At 39.3% G+C, this 22,184-nt stretch overlaps 1 protein-coding gene across 2 annotated transcripts in view; it reads left to right on the forward strand.

The window, feature by feature from the left end:
• The window catches only part of LOC143731314 (CUGBP Elav-like family member 5), a 224,452-nt gene extending 202,788 nt beyond the window's left edge, over nucleotides 1-21,664 (forward strand). The window contains exons 8-12 of one of the 2 annotated variants that reach the window (XM_077222155.1): nucleotides 5,614-5,823; nucleotides 7,460-7,552; nucleotides 9,463-9,606; nucleotides 10,845-11,016; nucleotides 14,475-21,664. In XM_077222155.1, coding sequence (XP_077078270.1) covers nucleotides 5,614-5,823; nucleotides 7,460-7,552; nucleotides 9,463-9,606; nucleotides 10,845-10,972 — 575 coding nt within the window. In that variant the 3' untranslated portion in view covers nucleotides 10,973-11,016; nucleotides 14,475-21,664. The remainder of the gene's footprint in view (nucleotides 1-5,613; nucleotides 5,824-7,459; nucleotides 7,553-9,462; nucleotides 9,607-10,844; nucleotides 11,017-14,474) is intronic. The other variant, XM_077222156.1, reaches the window with a different exon arrangement.
• Nucleotides 21,665-22,184: the final 520 nt, after the last annotated feature.

The raw sequence follows: 22,184 nt of genomic DNA on the forward strand, positions 1-22,184 counted from the left end.
TTCAGAACCTCCGTCTGCCGCAGCCTGATGTCGTTCGTCCCGGCGTGTAGGACCACAGCTCCGACGCGCTCGTCACCGTTCAGGATCTCGGGAATCTGTGCAGCGACATCAAGAACACGAGCACCAGGAAAACAGTGAGTGCGCACCTTACGCTTACCTGAGGTAGCACGGACATGACGGACCATGGAAGTGCCGATGATCACGGCGGCGTCACGTTCCGGCTCGCGAAGAGGGGAGAAGCGGTTCCGGGTGGAGATCTCGAAGACCGGGAGGGGGGGGGAAGTCCTTGGTCTGGTCCTGGCTCGTGTCTTCCGCTGTGGGATCACCCAGGGTCCGTGGTGTTGCCTCGGTGCCGGAGTGAATGAAGGCAGAGATGATCGCGTCCTCCTGGGCAGAGAAACGCACGGAGTAGACGAAGTCGGAGTCAAAAAGTTACTAACCACTGACTTGTGAGCATCGGCGCGTGATGTTTCGAGCGTTGATCGCCGATCTCGCAGCTCGGCTTGCTTCACCAGCAGAACGCGGATCTGTTTCTCCACCGACTCCAGCTCCAATCGTACCGAAACCAGCTCGAATGTGTCCTCACCTGCACTCAGAGGTAACGTTAGACACACATCCGATATGTTCGCCATTATAACAGATGAACAGTAAATTAGTAGTGATACTACCAATATCACTACTAATTTAGGACTGAAATGATGGATATAACACGTATCCTTTCAGTCAAACGGGTGTAAAATGAGAGGGTCGATAGGCGCGAGGCCACGCGTGAAATGCTAGCGGGCTAAAGGCTAGTAGCCGAGATTCGGAAAGTTGGATCTAAGTAGCGATATCAAAGCAATCCGATTGTTTTTTATAAGGAATAGTGTCGAGGATAAGTTCACATGATATAAAAATAGAAAGTGCTTGTTTATAAATGAGTGGTAAAGAAGAAAATCAGCGATTAATGAATCAATTCGACGGAGCTCCAAACACAAACCGTCCTTCTTGGGTATGAGAAAATATCGGCTGTAAAAGCCTGACTCGCTCAGAGAAGGAGGTACCTTTTCTATAGCCCCTTTGCACAGCAGCTTTGCTATTTCTGCGTGAAGTAGGTGTGCTACTTCCGCATTCACTATCGTCGCGGTCCGGGCTTGAAAGCGCGGGGGACGGCGAATGAATTGAAGTGTATAGCCCTGCTTTATTGTGCTCAACACCCATTCTGAAATCCCTGGGATAGTTTCCCACGCAGCTATGTGAGCCGCTAGGGGGCGAATGGCCTCCGGGTTCAGACCGCCGCCATTTGTGGGCTTGTGAAACTGAACCGGAGCCGAAAGCGCGGTGCGCGCGCTCTCGGTTCTGGGCAATGGCTGCTCGCTGAAAAGCCGAAACCGGCTGATTTATGTGAGATGTCCCAATCATAAGGGATGGGGAACAGTCTTCTGTCATTTTTTGACGCGCGAGCAGCGCTCCGGGCGGGAAAGCTTCCTGTAAGCGTGAGCGCGTGTGCGCGGGCACGAGACTTACAAGTGTATTTGATGCCCCGATCAAAATGGATGGGGAGCGTTTTATTAATGCCCTGCGTTTTGTGATAACACTTAAACGCGCGGGCGGAGCCCGAGGGGAGGTTAGTGTTAGCAAGCGTGAACGCACTCAGGCGGGCACGAGACTTACATTCATAACCTGCTTTCTTTTGTGAAACTGACCCGGAGCCGAAAGCGCGGCGCGCGCGCTCTCGGTTCTGGGCAATGGCTGCTCGCTGAAAGCCGAGACCGGCTGATTTATATGAGATGTCCCAATCATAAGGGATGGGGAACATTCTTTTTTTTTTTTTTTTTCACTTTTTGACCCGCGAGCAGCGCTCCGGGCTGAAAAGCTTCCTGTAAGCGTGAGCGCGTGTGCGCGGGCACGAGACTTACAAGTGTATTTGACGCCCCGATCATAATGGATGGGGAGCGTTTTATTAATGCCCTGCGTTTTGTGATAACACTTAAAACGCGCTGGCGGAGCCCGGGGGGAGGTTTGTGTTAGCAAGCGTGAACGCACTCTGGCGGGCACGAGACTTACATCCATAACCTGCTTTCTTTTGTGAAACTGACCCGGAGCCGAAAGCGTGGCGCGCGCGCTCTCGGTTCTGGGCAATGGCTGCTCGCTGAAAGCCGAGACCGGCTGATTTATGTGAGATGTCCCAATCATAAGGGATGGGGAACATTCTTTTTTCACTCTTTGACGCGCGAGCAGCGCTCCGGGCGGAAAAGATTCCTGTAAGCGTGAGCGCGGGCACTAGACTTACAAGTGTATTTGACGCCCCGATCATAATGGATGGGGAGCGTTTTATTAATGCCTTGCGTTTTGTGATAACACTTAATCGCGCGGGCGGAGCCCGGAGAAGGTTTGTGTTAGCAAGCGTGAACGCACTCTGGCGGGCACGAGACTTACATTCATAACCTGCTTTCTTGATCGTGTAACAGAGCGGCCAGATAGTGGGCACAGACTTGTGGACACATTTCTTACATTCAACACTCGAGCGGCTTTTCTGCGCTTCATGAGAGTATGCTCTGCGAGGTTCGGAGTGCTTATGTGTAGTGGTGAACACTGGGGTGTGGGCACTTTCATTACACTTACAACACCGACGGCATGAGCCGGACCAGACATTAAATACTCTTTTTGAGATTTTTCTGGGTCGCCGTGAAAACGGCGTTTGTGTGCAGGCGAGAGGGTCAACAAACCGGCTGGTTGGCTGCTAATTGAACCACTGCAGTAGCCTGTTTGAAGGGGACTGACAGGGAATATGTGAACTTAAACACGCACATCTTTTCGGAGGCGATGTGTCTGTTAGTAAGCGTGAGTGCTCGTGAGCGGGCACGTAACTTACATTCTTAATCTGACATTATACTCACTTGAGATTTCTCTGGGTCGCCGCGAGAACGGCGGATGTGTGCAGGCGAGCTGGTTGCATTACCGGCTCGTTGGCTGCCAAATACACCACTGCAGTAGCCTTATCTAAGGGGACTGACATGGCGAGACATTTCGACGGCGGCGCACAAGCCCGTCCGGGTCATGCAGAGAGCTCGAGAGGGCTCTGCATGACGCGCGAACGGGGACGCGAGGGCGGGGTAGCTCTCTTGTAACATAAAGCATCGGAAATACATTTTGGTCCAAAAATAACAAAAACTACGACTTTATTCAGCATTGTATTGTCTTCCGGTTCGGTTGTCAATCCGTGTTCACGAGTCCGCAGTGACGCTGATGACGTAAGACGCTGCTGACGTGTATCTGGTGCGTCCGTGTATTCGGGTTAAAATAAATATGGCTGGGCAAAAAAATGCAAGTCTTCCTCTGTGTGGAAATCCTCAGACATGTTTGTGAAGATTGTTTTGTTTCCAGCGTGCGTCTCCCTCAGACTGTAAATGAAGCTCGGGCGCACCAGACACACGTCAGCTCGTCTTACGTCAGCAGCGTCACTGAACGCGGATCCCCAACAGAACCGGAAGACAATACAATGCTGAATAAAGTCCTAGTTTTTGTTATTTTTGGACCAAAATGTATTTCCGATGCTTCAAAAAATTCTAACTAACCCACTGATGTCACATGGACTACTTTGATGATGTCTTTATTTCCTTTCTGGACAAGGACAGTATACCGTTCATACATTTTCAATGGAGGGACAAAAAGCTCTCGGACTAAATCTAAAATATCTTAAACTGTGTTCTGAAGATGAACGGAGGTCTTACGGGCTTGGAGCGACATGAGGGTGAGTCATTAATGACATCATTTTCATTTTGGGTGAACTAACCCTTTAAACCAGTTTGGACTAGAAACAGGCTACTATGTTCCAAAATACAGCTACCATTTTAAGCTGGTTTTCTCTGGATTTTCCAGCAATAAACAGGAGTGTTACGTAAGACCAGACAGCACAGAAATACATGACGTGTTTTTAACTCGGACTCGGATGCTTTTTTCTTTCCATTCGATCAGACATTAAAGAGCCCAGTCCTCAGAGAGACCTACACACACCCTTCAAAGTCTACAAATCACACTGAACACTACACAAAACACAACAGTCAGGAGAGATGATGATGTTTCTCTGGCTCTCTCAAACCTCAGCATTTCTCTGTGACTTCATCATGAGTGCTCTATATCCAATTTAACACCTGAAACTTCCTTGAATGCAAAACAGAAGCTCTGACATTCTGAAAATATTTAGTGTTTCACAAAAGAAATGCAGTAAATTACAGCAAAGGTTCGTTTTCAAGTGATCTGTTTGTTTTTCTAACCACCTGCTATTCCGCAGTTTGACTGACAGTAAAGTTGAGGCGTGTTGATTTGTTCAATATTAGACACAGCCAGCAGCACATCAGACATATTCATAATCACGCTTGTGCATCACACGTCTACTGTAATGCACTGTTATTGTGTTGAAACCTGTCAATTGCCTGAAAGAATATAAATCACATGTATTTTTGCACTACCGTTCAAAAGTTTGGGGTTGGTGACATGTTTTTAATGTTTTTGAAAGGAGTCTCTTCTTCTCACCAAAGCTACATTCATTTGATTAAAAATACATTAAAAACTGTAATATTGTGAAATATTATTACAATTTAAGATAACTTTTATATATGAGCATATTTTAAAATGTAATTTATTCAAAGCTGAATTTTCAGCATCATTACTCCAGTATTCAGTGTCACATGATCCTTCAGAAATCATTCTAATATGATGATTTGCTGCTCAAGAAACATTTATTATTATTATCAATGATGAAAACACTTGTGCTGCTTGTGCGTGCGTGTGTGTGTGTGCGTGCATGTGTGTGTGTGTGTTTAGATATTCCATACGTTATGGGGACAAAATATCCTCACAAAGATAATCATAAATCATAATAAGCGATGTTTCAAAAATAAATTAAAAAAATGCGGGGTAGGGGATAGAATATACAGTTTATATAGAATATACAGTAAAAACAAATCATTATATATGGAAAGTCCCCATAAAACATGAAAACCCAACATGTGTGTCTTTGTGTATAGGTTTGGCCAAATGTCCTCACTTATATACTAAGTATTAATATAATCACTTATATTATAAGTATTATGACAACCAACTAGTGAGGAAATTTTACTGGTCCTCACTATTTAAAAAGGCTTATAAATCAGCTTATAAAACAAAACATGTTTGTATTTAATGTTTGGCAAAAGAAAATATCATAACCTGACAGAAAATCAATGGAAATTAATGTCCTTACTAATATAGTGAAACAAACACGTGTGTGTGTGTGTGTGTGTGTGTGTGTGTGTGTGTGTGTGCGTGCGTGCGTGTGTGCACGCGTGAGTGTGTTTGCGTGTGTGCAATTCACTTAGAATTCAGTCTGAACACATGGGTGTGTAGAAACCCCAGATCATGACTGGATTTGCCCTCAGGCATAAACTGGTTACATCCACAGTGTGCAGAATCAATATCAGCTGTCAGCACATTCTGACATGGAATCAATTACGATGTAGAATCAATGTGGAAAAGTGAGTTGAAACAGCAAAATATCATTAAAACTGCAGTAATTAAAAGTGATTCCAGCTTGTGAAGTTCAGTTTCAACATGACGCTAGTCTCGGATCAGTGATTTTTGTGTCCGTCTCAGGTTTGAGCTCTCCTCCGGCTAATCTGGGCTCCTCTGGCGTCCCGAGCATCGTGACTCCCATAGTTAACGGATTCAGTGGGATCCCTCACCAACCCAACGGTCATCCAGTCGAGGCCATGTACACCAACGGCCTGCCATCGTACTCCACCCAGAGCCCGAGCGCAGCCGACACGCTTCAGCAGGCCTTCACCGGCGTCCAGCAATACACAGGTGCGCGCACTTTTGAGATCTCAGTTATGTTTCATCAAAGTGTCAATATTACCCTTAAAATTCCTTTGAACACAAAAGAGTCCAGTAAGAGTATAGAGCTTAAAGGTGCATTGTGTAATATTTCTGAGGATCTATTGACAGAAATGCAATGTAAGATCCATAACTATGTTTTCAGTGGTGAATAAAAGACCTTGCATAATGAACCGTTATGTTTTTATTACCTTAGAATGACACATTTATATCTCCATAACCGTGGGCGCCCCTTCTATGGAGGTCGACATATTGTGTGGTCATATTGTGTGGTCAAGCCGACAGCGAACACACAGCGCTACAGAGCGCGTTTCCTCACTACCTTGAAAAAGAAGTTTTCAGTGGTGTATAAAGACCTTACTTAATGAACCGTTATATTTATATTACTTTAGAATGAGCAGTTTCTGTCTACACACACTGCGGGTTCCCTTACATTGAAATGCGCCGACATGTTTCTACAGTGGCCCTAAACGGACAAACGTGTTTCGTTACTATGTTGCTCTTCGTGCAAGGAAGCAAGCTTAGTTCAGCGAATAAAACACTGACACAATGATGAACAAGTAACAATAATATTCCCAATAACATAGTTTTACTGAATAATTAATTAAACATAATTTCTTAATTTATCCTTGTAAAGAAACCTCATTGCTGAACTGCTACTCTCTGCTGTCTCAGACGATGACATATTTTCCTGTCGGCCACCGTAACTTTCGTTGGTTGCAATTCGTAACCTCACCACTAGATGCCGCTAAAAATCACACACTGCACCGTTAAAACGAATTTGGAGCAGCTCAGCTCATTCGATGAGAAATGTTGGAGTTCATATTGAGACTTTTTCTTTCCAAATTTGAGACATTGCTGAGATCTCTTCTGAGACTCTAGAGGAGACACATGTGAGATTACTGGGCTCTTTTTCTCAGGAGAATCATCTAGAAAGCAGGAGACTCTCAGTTTGTTCTGCAATTAATCTCAATGTCTATGAGAAAGTATTGAGGTTTTTAAGATATTACTATGTTTAGATATTGTGCAAATCTGAGAACAGTTGAGATCTCTTCTGAAACTCTGAGTCTTTTTCTCAGGAGAAATCTGAGTGGCAGGAGACTATCAATTTGTTCTCCATTTAATAGGTATTTAGGAGAGACCTATCATGTTTGAAATCTTTCCAAACCTGAGCACAGTTTGAGACATTTCTTCGGAAACATTTGCTCTCCATTTAATCTGCTGTTTAGCAGAAACAACTGAGATGTTATAGAGATGTTATCTGATTTGTGGTTTTTCCATGCAGTCGATATTTTCACAAATGTCACTTTCATAGAAAAAAAATAACTTTGCTCATGGAGTGTTATTGCTGGTAGATGACTTTGCTGTGATTGAAACCTCAGGTTGTATTTGAATTTCCTAGATATTACAGCTATCATACGGATGCCTAGAGATCTGTCATTTTAAATCAGTTTGATATATGATGAACGTGCTTTCAGATTTCATTGCACTATGATCCTGTCATATTTCATTAGCATATAAAGGTCAACCTTCGTCTTGTCCTTATTCTTGCCTCATCTGTCCCCCTCTCTCTCCCTCTCTTGTATGATTATGCTTATGACTTCAGCCATATATCCTGCCACAACACTGACCCCTATAGGTCAGACACTGCCACAGCCTGCTCAGATCATCCAGCAACAGCAGCAGCAGCAGCGGGAAGGTTAGTCACAGATATCACAGATATTCTTCAGCAGGGCTCTCAAGTGTCACCCATTGAGCGTGACAGTCACTCATTTCCGTCTTTTGTCACGCACTCCCGCCACACATCGTATTTCTCACGTGGAAAAACTATTTATAATATATTTAATATGGTGCAGCGCCCAAAATTTCTCAGACCGCGCCAATCTCACTGTGGAGCCGGCAGAAATCAAGCGCGTCTCCTCTGTTCACTGTTGGCAACTAATTTTCAGGGGAAGTTGCTAAAGGCCAATCGATTTGTTGCTAAAAGTTGCTAAATGACGTTGTGACGTCATTGCGCTATGACGTCATTTCGTAATAGTAAAATTTCGTAAAACTACGCCATTATGTAATACGTAGATATATTATTTGAAATGCTAATTTAGGTCTGTTTGTAAAAGATACATATATATATATATATATATATATATTTTTTATTCTTTAGTTATATATATATACTTTAGTTATATATATATTTATTATATATATATACATATTTTTTTCTTTAGTTATATATATATATATATATATATATCTTTTACAAACAAATCTAAATTAGCATTCTAAATAATATCTACGTATTACATAATGGCGTAGTTTTACGGGGCTACATAAGGTCTATATATACAGGCACAGAGGCTGCGGGCATATATATATATATTTTTTTTTTATATATATATATATATATACATTTTTTTCTTTAGTTTTATATATATATATATATATTTTCTATTCTTATATATATTAAAAAAAATCTTTAGTTTAGTTAGTTTCTTCAACTTAGTTTCGCTAGTTTGTACGCGTGTTGTTTGGATTAGAGTCGCTTTCCAAAATTTGCTAAAAGTTGCCAAATAAATTTAAAAAATGGCTAAATTTGTTGCTAGGTGCTTTTTGAACAAAATAATTGCTTAATTTAGCAACAAAATAGCAAAGTTGGCAACACTGCCCCTGGTGTTCTTAGTCGAGCCCGCCACTTATCAGCCAATCAAAAAAAAGAAAGGGGCTACACAATAGCCAATCAGAAAATAGCACAATTGTATCTGGGTAAGATTTAACGAAACAACCAATGAAAAAAAGCATGTACTGGAATTGTTCACGTGATTCTGCTGCAACATCTTCCGAAAGTTTCGTTCACCCACAGAGGAAACCACTGGAGCTCCGAGCATCACTTCGACACAGAGTAACTCATGATCTCCTGTTTTAATGTTACAACAAAAACTTGTTTGACACAAACAATGACAACTTGACTGCAGTTAGAGAATGTTTGCCAGATAATTAGCATCAGTTTTTCACGAGTGTCTGTAACTTAGCCAACAGTTTTACAGCCTGTTTACTGACAACATCTGCTCAAAACAAGTAGTCTAGGCCTAGTCATATTTTCGTTATCACACGATGACTGACATATTGTCATGAAACACCCCAATTCCGCCGACCCGTCCAACCCACCACCCTTTGGGGGGTCACTCTTGCCTGTCTTCAAAACTTGAGAGCCCTGCTTCAGTCATTTCACTAAACTATAATGAGCCAATGAAATTCATATTAGATATTTCTATCAGCATCAAAGAGTCAACAGCTTTCCTGTGAAGATTTTACAACTGAGTTCTTTTTTAGAATCTTAATTTTTAGTTACATCGCCGTCAGCTGTTTCCTGATTCGCCCGTCACATTTGAGCTTTGTAAATGGCACAAATCCTAAAAGATGAAAAGAAATATCTTAGTGGAGCATGCTATGATTTGTTTAATTGTGTTGCCTGTGTAAAATGCATTTTTTGCCTATTTCACTGGTGCACTAAATAAATAATCAATCTTACAGTTAAGTCATACATTTCATTTGTGTTTGAAATACGAGTTCATGTTACCCACAGCGTATTAAATATGTGTGTGTCTGTTTCAGGTCCCGAGGGCTGCAACTTGTTCATCTATCACCTGCCGCAGGAGTTTGGTGATAATGAGCTGATGCAGATGTTTCTTCCGTTTGGATCCGTCATCTCGTCAAAGGTGTTCATGGATCGAGCCACCAATCAGAGCAAATGTTTCGGTCAGACACTGCTTTCTGCTTACAAACACACTCTAGATCTATATATTGACCTCTTTCTAATCAGTTGATCAGATATCAGGGTCCAATACTGGCACTTTATACTTTTTTATTTATTTTATATATATAATAGGGGTCTAACAATATATTGTGTCACAATATATAGCAATACAAAAATGCAACAAATTTGTATCGTGGAAAGTGCACCCAAAATGAAAATCACTGTGTGAAAAAATTCAAGTTTACAGAGTTTTAGTGTCAGTACTGCATTAAACTACAATATAATGTTGAATATAATGTATATAATACAATTGGGGAATATTTGCGGGTCCTGATAATGCCAAATGTCTGATGTCACCAGTAAAAAGTGGCCTACATTATTTTAAATATTTCTAGTCAGTGAAAGAGTGCAAGCATATTTGTCTAAAATAATTCTGTATTTGCAGCTTCAGAATCATGAATATGTTTATTCTGGTGTCACTATTGTCCTGTGCATTGAGTTTCCAGCACCAAGTCCAAGCATATTCATTTACACCCACAATGTAATGTTTAGCATTAATCAACAGTTAATTTTTTATTAACCTTTTATCATACACTATGTCTTGGAGTATCACAATAATATCGCATCGTGAGTTCAGTATCATGATATGTATCGAATCGTGACATGAGGGTATCGTTACCCCTAATATATATATAAACATATAAACAGTTGCTTATGTTTTTGTTTTGTAGTCATGCAGAGTTCTCTTTATTAAAACCATAAAAACAAACATATGGCATTATCAGCTAATTGGCAATTAAACTCTTTTATTTGCATGCCAAAGCCTTTTTTTTATGCATTCAGTGTATGCCAAATGTTAATTTTTTTGGACCCAGGGTGCCAGGGCCCGTGTGTGTGCGTGCATCTAGTGAGTTTATTGGAGGTTTATTGGTCTCCTCACTCACATCGAAAACCTTGACTGTCTGGAGTCACATATATTTATATTCATTCTCCGCACACACACACAGGCAGCTCTCGGCGCAGAAAACAAGCCGCTTCTCTCTCTCTCCCTCCCATTAGTTTAATTTAATTCAGTCTTCTCAGTCTATTTGTTTCCTTGAGGATTTGTTGTCCATTTTTTTCCACATGAGTTAAAAATGTGGACGTGGCGTAGTACCGTTACACCGCAGGGACCGTAATATACATACATACACACACACATAAACGGCACAGTCTCATCCAGACTCTGTCTTCTCTGCAGGCTTTGTGAGCTTTGATAACCCCGCCAGCGCTCAGGCTGCCATCCAGTCCATGAACGGCTTCCAGATCGGCATGAAACGCTTGAAAGTGCAGCTGAAACGGCCGAAGGACGCCAGCCGTCCATACTGACCACAACCAGGGATGCACACGTGCACTCTCAGCCATTAGGAGAGGTAGGCCACAGCACACGCATCAAAAAGTCAATATTTTACTGATGCCAGAGCTGTCCATCATAACATGTTTGGCTTTCTTGACTCATCATGTGTAGAGTATATCATCCCTCTCTTGCAATAAATTAGTTATGCTGATCTAAGTAGCCCTAACTATACTAAAATTGACACCAGTCATACAAATTCAGTCTTTATTAAAAATATTTTGTTCTCCAGTTGTACATTGGCTTTGCAAAAAAAGCATTAATAGTGTTTATTTTATAGTAGTCTTTTCCCTAAAAACTGTAGAAGTTGCTTTTGTTCATTTGCAAGCATTTTAACGTTTTGTTTAGATATTAATGATTTTGAATTGAAAGTTATTATTCGCTTCGTCCAGACGGATCCGGCGTTTTGGGAGACTTTTTTGAAACCGGGTCCCAGGGTGGATAAATCTGAAAACGACACCCTTGCGTCTTCGTGTGTACGGCCAATCCGTATATTTTGTGAAACGATGATGTCATCACCCCACGTGTAGACTAGTCAGACGCACTAAATCAGTAGGCTAACAGCAACAACAACTGCGACTTCTTGCTTGAGTTCATGCTTCAGAAGCTACTGAGCCTCTTTTATTTATTTATTTATTATTTAGGCCTACTTTAATGTATTTTTATTTTATTTCTTTATTTTACTTCTTTACTTGTTTATATTTCTTTCTTATGCTATGATGCTTGTATTTTGTCTGATTAAGACATTTTGTATTTTGTAGGGATGGGCATTTCAAGCAAAAATAATATTCGACGATCGCTGGGAATTATTTGATTATTATTCAAAAAACGCAACTCTGCCCCCTCATGCTCACCGGTGATACGGCGTTCGATCAGACATAAAATTTCTCTGTACTGTAGGCCTACATGTTGTAGCCATTAAAGAAAAGTTAGTTTCATATTTATGTTAATAAATCACAAATAATATGTTATTTTTTCCATTTCATATATGTTGATTATATGAAAAGTGAACAGCGTGAGTAGCCTAATCATAAGATGCGCAATATCGAGACACATCATTTTGACCACTTCATTAAGTTTTGTTTTATATAAAGCCTTTCTTTAAAGTGAATTTCGTTTTGTATGAATTGTATCTTAATTTTAATCAATGTTTCATCAACCAATTGCATGGATTTAATAAATAAGTAGCAAATATAGCAGACAATAGCCATCAGGACACGGAGGCACCGACGCGATATAACTTGCATCCCACGTGAACTGGAACTTGTCTCATAAATAAACAGAAACTCAGAAATATATCTAAGCTTGAAATGTCTACTTTTAAACAAAACAATTCAAAACGAAAAGAAACAGACAACTCCCTTATAATCCGTATGAAGTGTGCATTTATCTCTATGAGCGCCTTCACCTACTGCGAAGGTGGCGAGTCAGCATCGTCACAGAAAACACTAGTTTATTAATAAATAATTAAAATTTCTCCTTGCTATATTTGACAAATTCATAATGATTAGGCTATTTGCCGGTTCTTTGTGGCAAGCTTTATGCGTCTGCTAACTAATCGAATATCGTGACTCATTCCTATTTTGTACCTGGCCATTTATGTTTTTTCATATTGTTCAATAAAGTTCTTGGTTAAAAAGAAAGAAAAAAAGAAGCTACTGTTCCTAATATTATTGTATACAGCGTGCAAGGTTTATGCGCAAGTCTTCTCTGTTTTTAGTGTATCTGTGTCAGAAATACAGCGCCTCATATTGGTCTGGCATGTATACTACATCGGTTTCAGTCGTTTTCAGTGGTTTAGTGTGTACGCAGATATTTCTTGAGACGGAGCCTTGTTTACGGGGTTTTTTTTTTTTAAACGAGGTAAAAAAAGATCGCATCGGGAAAGCTCTGGCTTCGTGTGGACGTTGCCTAAGGCTGTGTTCACACTTTTAGCCCGGTTTGCTTGGTTCGTTTGGTCCGGACCAAAAAAAAAACATTTAGTCCTGGTCCACGTAGCGTTCACATTGACATTTTAACACTGAACCTAAAGATACTGAACCTAAAGATACTGGAACCTAAAGGCATAGAGAAACGTTCACAACCTGATTTGTCGGCTTTTATTATGTATATTTCGCGACGGAACTTACATGACATAAAAACAAGCTGTGTTCTGGGATAAATGCGCTTGTTGTGTGTGTGTTGCTGCATATGATGGTTTTCTGACCAGCTGAGAACTCGTGAAGAGCTTATAAGGGTGATTGGTCAGAATTAACGTGTGGGAAAATTCCAACGGAATTCCCGGAAGTAAACAAACAGAGGACAACACTCCGCTTTTGTAAGTTATACTATGGAAAAGACGACTGCGATTTCTGATTCGGATTCAAAAGCCTGATTGTATCCCTGGTCTTCATATACTACATAGTTTGTATACACCACTTTAGGCAAACTATACATTTCGAGAATTAAGTTTATAAATAATGTTTTAATGCACTCCAAACGGCGAAGGTGCATCGCAAGTCACTTCAGGAGGAGGCGATCATTAAAAACTGTGACATGCTCATCTTCCGAAAATATTACCAACGTAACATCAGGTGATGTTATGCCCTCTCTCTCTTTAAAACACACAGCGCAGCTGACTACGGAAGCTGGTTTAGTCCAAAGTTTAGTCTGGTTTAGTGCAGTTCTTTAGGCAGTTGGGTCTGTTCAAGGTTGGATCACGTACCAAGACCAGCTCTTCAAGGAAGTCTCGGTACGCTTGTTTGGTGCGCTTTTGGTGCAGACCCGAGTGCGATTGCTGCATTGACACCAGCCCAAATGAACCGTACCAAGAGGGAAAACGAGCTATAGTGCGGTTCAACCAAACTAAATGAGGCAGGTGTATCCTAAAATGTGTAAAGGAGTCAAAACAGCGTCAGGAAACCAAGATCTGCTGTGAGGAGACGCGGTTCTGATGCCTGAACTGAACTGTGATGAGCAGCATCACGACAATGAAGAGAAAAAATAAGCATGCTTGAGCATTCTGTCATTTTTAGGGTCACATCTTGTGACATCATGTCCTGTTTTTGGTTTGTTTGGTCCTGTCTTTGGTCCGTGTTGCGTTCATATTTCATTCGAACAGCACCAGAGTTTGTTTGGAAGTGGGTCGAGACTCTTCATTTTAATCCAACCAAACAGGCCAAGTGTGAACACATCTTAAAAGAGTGTGCTGAATGAAGAAATCTTTCCTTTAAAGCCGCAAACGTCTCCGATAAACTCTCCCGGCAAACAGTCGAATGTTTTGTGGATGATGCAATCTATCAGCACACCTGCATCATGTCATCTCTCCGAATCCTTCTATCATGTTGAATGTGATGTCAAGAGCGCAGGCCTGAGTTTTAGCTTCACACGGCTCTGACTGTGACTGATGGCTCCTGGTTCCACATCCAGGTATCAAGCTGTCAAGCCTGTCTCCCGAGTCAAACTCAACTGACATCTCTCTCTCTTTCTCTCTGCCAGGTTTTGAACAGTTGCAGTCTTGACGGTTTGACGGATGGAAACTTTTCTTGAAAAACTAACACACGAAAAAAAAAATAACGACACAAAAAACACACGAAGAAGCAAACAAAGGGAGTTTTGAGAAGCATATCGCATTTAACGAAAGCGTGTGTTTCCACAGCGATAAAAGACTGGCGTGCCGGGGGCGAAGACGAGGACGAAAACAAATAAACTGGAAAATGCTATATACCGAACACTTTGAAAGAACAGTGCATGGCTGGGACTGGTAGAGTTGCTAAAGCAAAAGACGGATCCATGCACATATCAAGAGACAGTCGTAGCTTTTATTTGCGAGGAATAATGAGGGTTTAATGGTAAAAATGTGTATATGACACTGACGCAGTATAACTCTCTCTCTCTCTCTCCCTGAGGACCAAATCTTTTTAATCTCTGTCGGTACCGTAACCATGTACAATATTACCACGATCGATTATCTTACGCTACATACATGCTACTTCATATAATATGCCATTTAAGAGTTAGACACAATTAATTCAGGGTGTATAGTGTAGGTATACGGGGACTTGAGGTGTGTTTTATTGAAAACCTTTTGCGAAAACCTAGTTTCCAGGTTTTCGGTACAAAAGCGTTTAAAGGACATTGATAGATGATGTTTAGTGGGGTATTTTAGGCTATTGTTATAGACTATGAAGTGTGTTGATATTGAATTGGGCTGTTCATCTCCACGTCTCGTTTCAGAAAGCTGCCGGCTGAAGAAAAGGGCATTTGATCCTCCGTGATATCATTTAACTCATGCACATACTGTAAACAAATGACCACAGCGAACATATACAGTTACCAGATATTTTTGCCAAACAACAGCTCTTGTTTCTGAGCTACACAGTTTCACAAGGAACTATCTCTCAAGTGATATTTTCCCATTCACCACCAAAACTCCCAGTGGCTGTTTTTAACATCGTATCTGAGGATTTCATAAAGCCTCAATGATCTTTGAATTTTTATTGACTGGATCAAATTAGCTTTTAAAGTTATTGTTTTCTTTTTTATTTATCAGCTTACCGAGTGCACCATTTCAAACTACTGAACTGAATTGTTGCTCTAGTTCAGGGGTCTCCAACCTCATTTGAGAGCTACTTTTAAAAAAAGATAGTGGCCGAGAGCTACTCATGTAATACAATACTTAAATCTCTTAAATAATGTCTTAAAACTCTCATATTAACAACTATCTAAACTGTTTTAGACCTAAAAGAGTTTTTGTAGGCCTACATATATATGTCACCCTTAAATGTCAGAGAAAAGAACAGAATCAGAGATTAATTTTTTTAAAGAAAATTGTACTTTGCATATTATACTGTAAAAACAAATAATTATAATTGATTTTAAAGTGCATCTGAACTAATAATAATAATAAACTTTATTTTATAGAGCGCCTTTAAAAGCAGCTTCTCAAATCGCTGTACATAAAATCACAATCCACCGGAAAAGACAAATAAAAGTTAACAAAAACAAAAGCAGCAACATTAATAATAAAAAATAGCTGTAAAACGATCACGAAGAGACATCAGCAGTCAAATGCAAGTTTAAAAAAATGTGTCTTGAGAAGAGCTTTAAAAATGCCAAGAGTCTGTGCTTCCCTTAGTTCAGGAGGGAGAGAGTTCCAAAGTCTAGGAGCGTAAACAGAAAAAAGCCCTATCACCCATAGATTTTAGATGTGAGATGAAATGGCATGAAAATTTCATTTCATGATTATAGTGTCCAAAATGATCACGGTTATCACATAATCCTGTTAAAAAAGTACCAATACTACACAATAAAATCAATTCACCAAGTTTTATGTCGAAAACCAGCAAATAACAAATATAATTAGCATCAATGTGCACTTTTTGTTTACATAAACATTAAAATAACAACATTAAAAATGATGGCCAGATTTTAAAGGAGTGTCTTGCGACGTTATCTACTAACATGTACAAGTTCAAATAAAGTTTTGACAAAAAAGATTTATAAAAAGAAACCTCGGATATTTCAGCCTTTAAATCATTTTTATAAAAAGAATGAGTCAAAAAATATACATTTCTGACGTTTACAATGCACATTAGCTTATCTTTTGTTATTAATAGTAAAATTCGGTCCGAATATCCCGTGGCGTCTGTCTTTGCTATGCAACCATGCACTGCGCTCTACACAATGACAAAGAAGTTTTAGTAGCTAATGGATTTTTTCATCTCACTGCGCCTGGAAAAAATGAGTGCGTCGCTTCAATTATGAACTTCCTACATTTGAAATAACGAACTTGAGCGTGCAAAAGACGCGATATGAGAACGGCCCATTGGCGAGCTACCTCCAATCAGGCCACGAGCTACTGGTAGCTCGCGAGCGACGTGTTGGAGAGCCCTGCTCTAGTTACTTCTGTCCTGAACATGTGAAAACATCAGAAGATAACTGAGGCTTTACTTAATCCTCCAACACGAGGTAAAACAGTCACAGAAAGATGTTTTGGTGGTGCGCGCTGCAGTGATGTTTCCACTGTGAAAACGGGCTGTTTTCAGATAGAATTCAGGAAAATCTTTCATTTAGAAACAGCCTAAAATCGTGCCATAGTTAAGCTTTGAATTTGTTTCAGTGGCTTACACTGATATGCTGTTTGCCAGAAGGGCCTTCTAGAACATTTATATTAGACAAATCAAACCATTTTACAGCGTAAAACACAGCACACAGAGATATCACGTCTCGGAAAACCACGAGAGACACTTTTAAAGACAGTAGTTCTCTTCTATTCATGCTTTATTCAGGTATTTCATGCGTTATTACACTTAAATGAACTTCGTAATTGCTCATAGTTTCACTGTATTGTGCATGCCTATGTAAACGTAGTACTAATGTAGAGCCAGGCCACAGTTACGGCCTAAACGGCCAAGAAAAATGAGAGAAGTGATGTAAAGAAACAAAAAATGTATGAAAAATAGTGTTTAGAGGTGAAAACATATAGAAACAAATCAGCGAGGCCACATCACCACCTGCGAAACATGGTAACATTAATCTGAAGTCAACATGAAATCCAACTGGACCCTGTTTACTTATAAACAAATACTTATATACAAATGTCTAGTGTTATTTTGAATGATTCACCAGTGCACACAATTGCAATCAAATTAAAAGCCGAACCCCACATTTCATGTTCTCTAGGAAGTATGATTAAACCTAAAATAGGTTGCAAAAGCCCTATCATGTTGACTTTCACTTCATGCTTGGTTGTTTAGACCCACAGAAACTGTTAAAACTTTTTGGACCAAATCCGTTATATATCAGATTTCTTTCTGTCTTCACACACAGTCTGCCATGATCAGTCAATCGTGCAAATGTGCCACGTGTCACACAAGCACAATTTCCTCCAATCAAAACAAGTCATTTGCAAGGGAAGTTGCTCTCTGTGCCATCGTGCCATTAATATTTTGTCAGGAAAAGAGAGCTGCCACTCGTCTAGGAGTTAAAGCTAAAATGACTGGACTGCACATTTCACTCTGGAACCTGGGGCCGGTTGCATAAACATAGCCCTTACGTTAAGACAGTGTCTTAACTTCTAGTTTGACCCACTAGCAGTTAGTCAGGGGCAGTCAGTCTTACTTTCTGGTATTAAATTAGGCCAATCTACGTTTTTATATAATTGATTTAAAAAAGCTATGAACAGTCTAAAAGAAACAAATGTAATGTCTAACTTGTAAGACTAGAGGTTTATGCAACTGGCTCCTGGACAAAGTAGATTTTAAGTGCTTTACAGCTCAAAAATAGTACATGATTTAATATTAAGGCAGAAATTAGCAAAGTTTTGCAGGATGGATGATGTGACGTATGTGTCAACGCATAACTTGAAACTGTTATGACAGGTCAATCTCAACATCATTAACATCATTTTAATTGTATATGTTAAACATGTTTTGGTGAGATTCATCCAACAAATCATGAACTGCCGAAGGTTTTATTTTCATTACAGCACATTTTCCTGCCAGGCAAATTTTCATTACTGCAAAGCAAAAAACATCTCATCATTATTATTTTATTATAATTGTTGAGATTTATAATTAATACCATTCTCAGTTAGATTATTATTACTGTAACAATATCCTAAATAAAAGGTTAAAATAGCTGTAATATAATGCTATTTAATTTAAATCAGAATAAATTAGCAACAAATATTATAATGATGTATAAATACTTATACTTGACTTCATTTCTTTTTTTAAATTAATTAAAATGAGATTATTCACAATGTTAATGTTTTATTATGTTAATGAGAAATTGGAAGGGAAATTTATCAAAAAAGGCAACAAAAAAAATCTTAATGGTCTTAAAATAAGCTTTCTTTTTTTCGTCCATAATGCAGAATGGATCATAAAAACTAGTTTTAAAAGGCCTCGAACACACAAATGTACAGATAATAGTTGCACAAACATTACCGTGGCTCAAGCGGGACGCCTGCCATCTGTCTGTCAGAACTGAAATTAGTAATCAGGGACAGAGCAGGTTTTCAATTAAACACCAATCAGATAATCACAGTGGAAGGTGACTATATAATCAGCATTCAAGGGCACTTCTGTTCACTTCTACACCTTCCATTCGTTCAGTTTTTAACACTGTGAAATTGAACTGTTAAATTGATATCATCATTCTGAGACTGACCCAGTGAATCATGGATATGTTTGGAACAGTGTACTACCATACTCTTTTTGCAGTATGTCTGTGTGCTGTTCTTTTCTGTATCTGCTACATTTGTCGAATACACAGTATGCAACAAGGTAAAACCCTAGCAGCCGCACAGCAGCCCATTAAATTCACACAGAACACACTAGCAAACACCTTACATTGGTATCACTTACATTTTTACAGATTGACACAGTAGGTAGTATGCAGTGTGCATTACGCAGTATACTAGTATTCTATTCTGAACACTGCAAAAATGATTTTCTCACTCAGTATTTTTGTCTTGTTTTCCAGTACATTCTTAAATCAAGATACATTTCCTTGAGGAAGCTAAATGACTTAAGATATTAAATCTTGTTTTCTGACCAATTAATTTAAATTGCGTTTTTGCGTAAAACAAGAAAAATATCTGTGAAATAAAAAGAAGTTGAAGTAAGAAATTTTTCTTACTCCACTGCCAGGCTTTTTTTCTTCTTGTTTTAAGCATAAACACACACAATTTAGATACATTTTTCATGAAGCAAAACTTAATATCTTAAAGGTGCTGTATGTAATTTGTTGACTGTGCTAAAGCATAAAAATACCATAATATGGTAACTAAATAAAATACATGATTAAACCCCTAAATTAAATTGTTCATCATATAAACCGCTCAATTCATAAGGATTAGTTTTACGATATCTTTATGAACTTTTTGAAGCGTCAAAGTCGTAGTTGCTCAGACTGTCAATGGAGGGACAGAAATCCTCAGATTTCATTAAAAAGATCTTCATTTGTGTTACGAAGACGAACGAAAGAAAGTCTTACAGGTTTGGAACTACTTGAGGGTGAGTAATTAATGACAGCATTAATACTTCTCAAGTAGCTAAATGTATCTGGATTTAAGAATGTTTAGATATTTGTAGGCTACTGGATAATAAGATATAAAATACTAAATTAAAAATTAAAAAATTGCGGCGAACCTGCAACCGAACACCCGTAGCCGTGCGGCAGCCGTTCCACGCAGTGGCATATGCAGTTTCTTTGTCTGGATGTTTCTAAACCTGTGGCTCATACTAACATACATGCTGTACAAACGTGAATTATCATGCTCTATTTCAATTTTTATTCTATTTATTACCAAAAAAAGAGAAAACTAGTTCTTTCATAGCTTGCCCTGCCTATAGTTCTTTAAATCACTCTTTGTGCATGCTAATTGCTAGAGACGTAGAGAGACATTTTTATAGTAAAAGACATGGAAAACATAAAACTGCACCATTTTTTTGTTTTTGATTTTCAGCCAATACCTCCACGGGTAACAGTCGAAGCTTCAAGGCTACTTAGCGGAGGTTGCGGTTTGAGTTTTTAGCGTGTTATCATGCAGTAAGGATATCATGGAAACATAGCGCTGCGCAGAGCGTCCAAACCAACACCGTGTGTTTGGACTCGCTGGACATGCTCTTCGGGGTTTGGGCTATTTTGGGAGTGTGTTTTACAAACTGTGTTTTTTTTTTAAATTACTATTATTCATATGATGTTACTACCTGAACTAAGCCATGCCCTCTTCCTTCATACTCCCCATCTACTGCCATAGTTCTCTGCTAGAGCAAACGCTGCATACAGTATCAAAACATACAAACCTCAAGCTTTCAATCCATGTTTGCTTTCTTTCCTGCATTTTTGATAAAATGATTTGTTCCAGCCAACACCTTTGGAATGTTTTGTACAGAAGAAAATGGTTTGATTTAGGATGTTATAGATTAATCTACTGGTATGACATTCCTATGAATGGTTGGACTCTTTATATAAATATATATGTCAAGTTATTGAATGCATAGGGATGGGCTCATGAAATCTGTCTTCTGTATATGTTGGGAATATTGATAGCACAGAACGCTTCTTTCAGGTACAATGGGGAGTCATGCAAAAGCTCCTGGGTGTTTTCAGTCACGACTGATCCAGGATCAGCTCTACATATGAGAACAACACAAGACCTGGATCAGGACAGAAAACAACTCAGGTCGGCTTTGCTATATGGACGATTGTGTTATATCTTAGGGTTTCTTAGCACAATATACAAACAGATGTAAGCTAAATAATGAATCTATGTTTAAATGCTATGGAGGGAAGTGTGGGACACAAACAGATGTTCCCGTAACATCTGCACGACGAGTTTAAGAGGTGTAAAGGAGCAAACCTTCCTTTTGGTTTCATTTCTGAAGAACAACAGACTAGTTTTGTCCCATTATCTTCCCTCTTGAACTTGCTGCTTTGACAATTAAATGTGTAAAAGGTTTTAATTACGGTGTTTTATTTATTATTTCGGTCATTAATTTATTTGATTATTTTTATTATTAGAATTTGATCATTTGCATTTGTTTATTTATATATTTATGTATGAACTCTAAGTTTATCATTTCTGACATAATGTGTATAAATGATGCTTATTGGGGCTTTTTCTGTCTTTCTTCTTTTTTCAATTTTACAATAAAAATGATAAATGCTTAACAGCACTCTCGGATCATTCATTGTACGTATATACTGTATGATCAATAAATCATGACAACATATGTAAGTTCTACGAGATTCAACACGATTTCAGTTTAAAATAATTTAAAGGGGAAACTCTTGTTATTAGCGATACCGGTGGCCGTTAAGTGAACTGCAGCTGCACTTACTGCTCGTGCTCACTAAAGTACAAGAGACTGAACTGAACGTGATTTAATGACCCGATAAATCCACAGCGCATTTCTTTTTTGTTCTTTGCTTAAAGCAACACTATGTCGTTTTTGCGGTTTTTGCTCTCGGGGTCCCCCGACAGTTGGGAAACAATATTGTCTTCTACTACTGTCGTAAAATCTGTCATGGTTACACCAGGCGATACACGTGTGCATTTGTTGACAAGCTGATACTGTCTTGAGTTCTCGCGGGCAGACTGCCAGCGTTGCGTGAGGAATTTCTTCAGCCAAGGTACATTGGCATATATTTCAGCATGTCATATCAATCATTTAATGGGTTTTATTTTTTTCAAAC

The sequence above is a fragment of the Siphateles boraxobius genome, unplaced genomic scaffold (genome assembly GCF_051911475.1).
Source record: "Siphateles boraxobius isolate OS27281-9 unplaced genomic scaffold, OSU_SipBor_1 86, whole genome shotgun sequence".
NCBI lineage: Eukaryota > Metazoa > Chordata > Actinopteri > Cypriniformes > Leuciscidae > Siphateles > Siphateles boraxobius.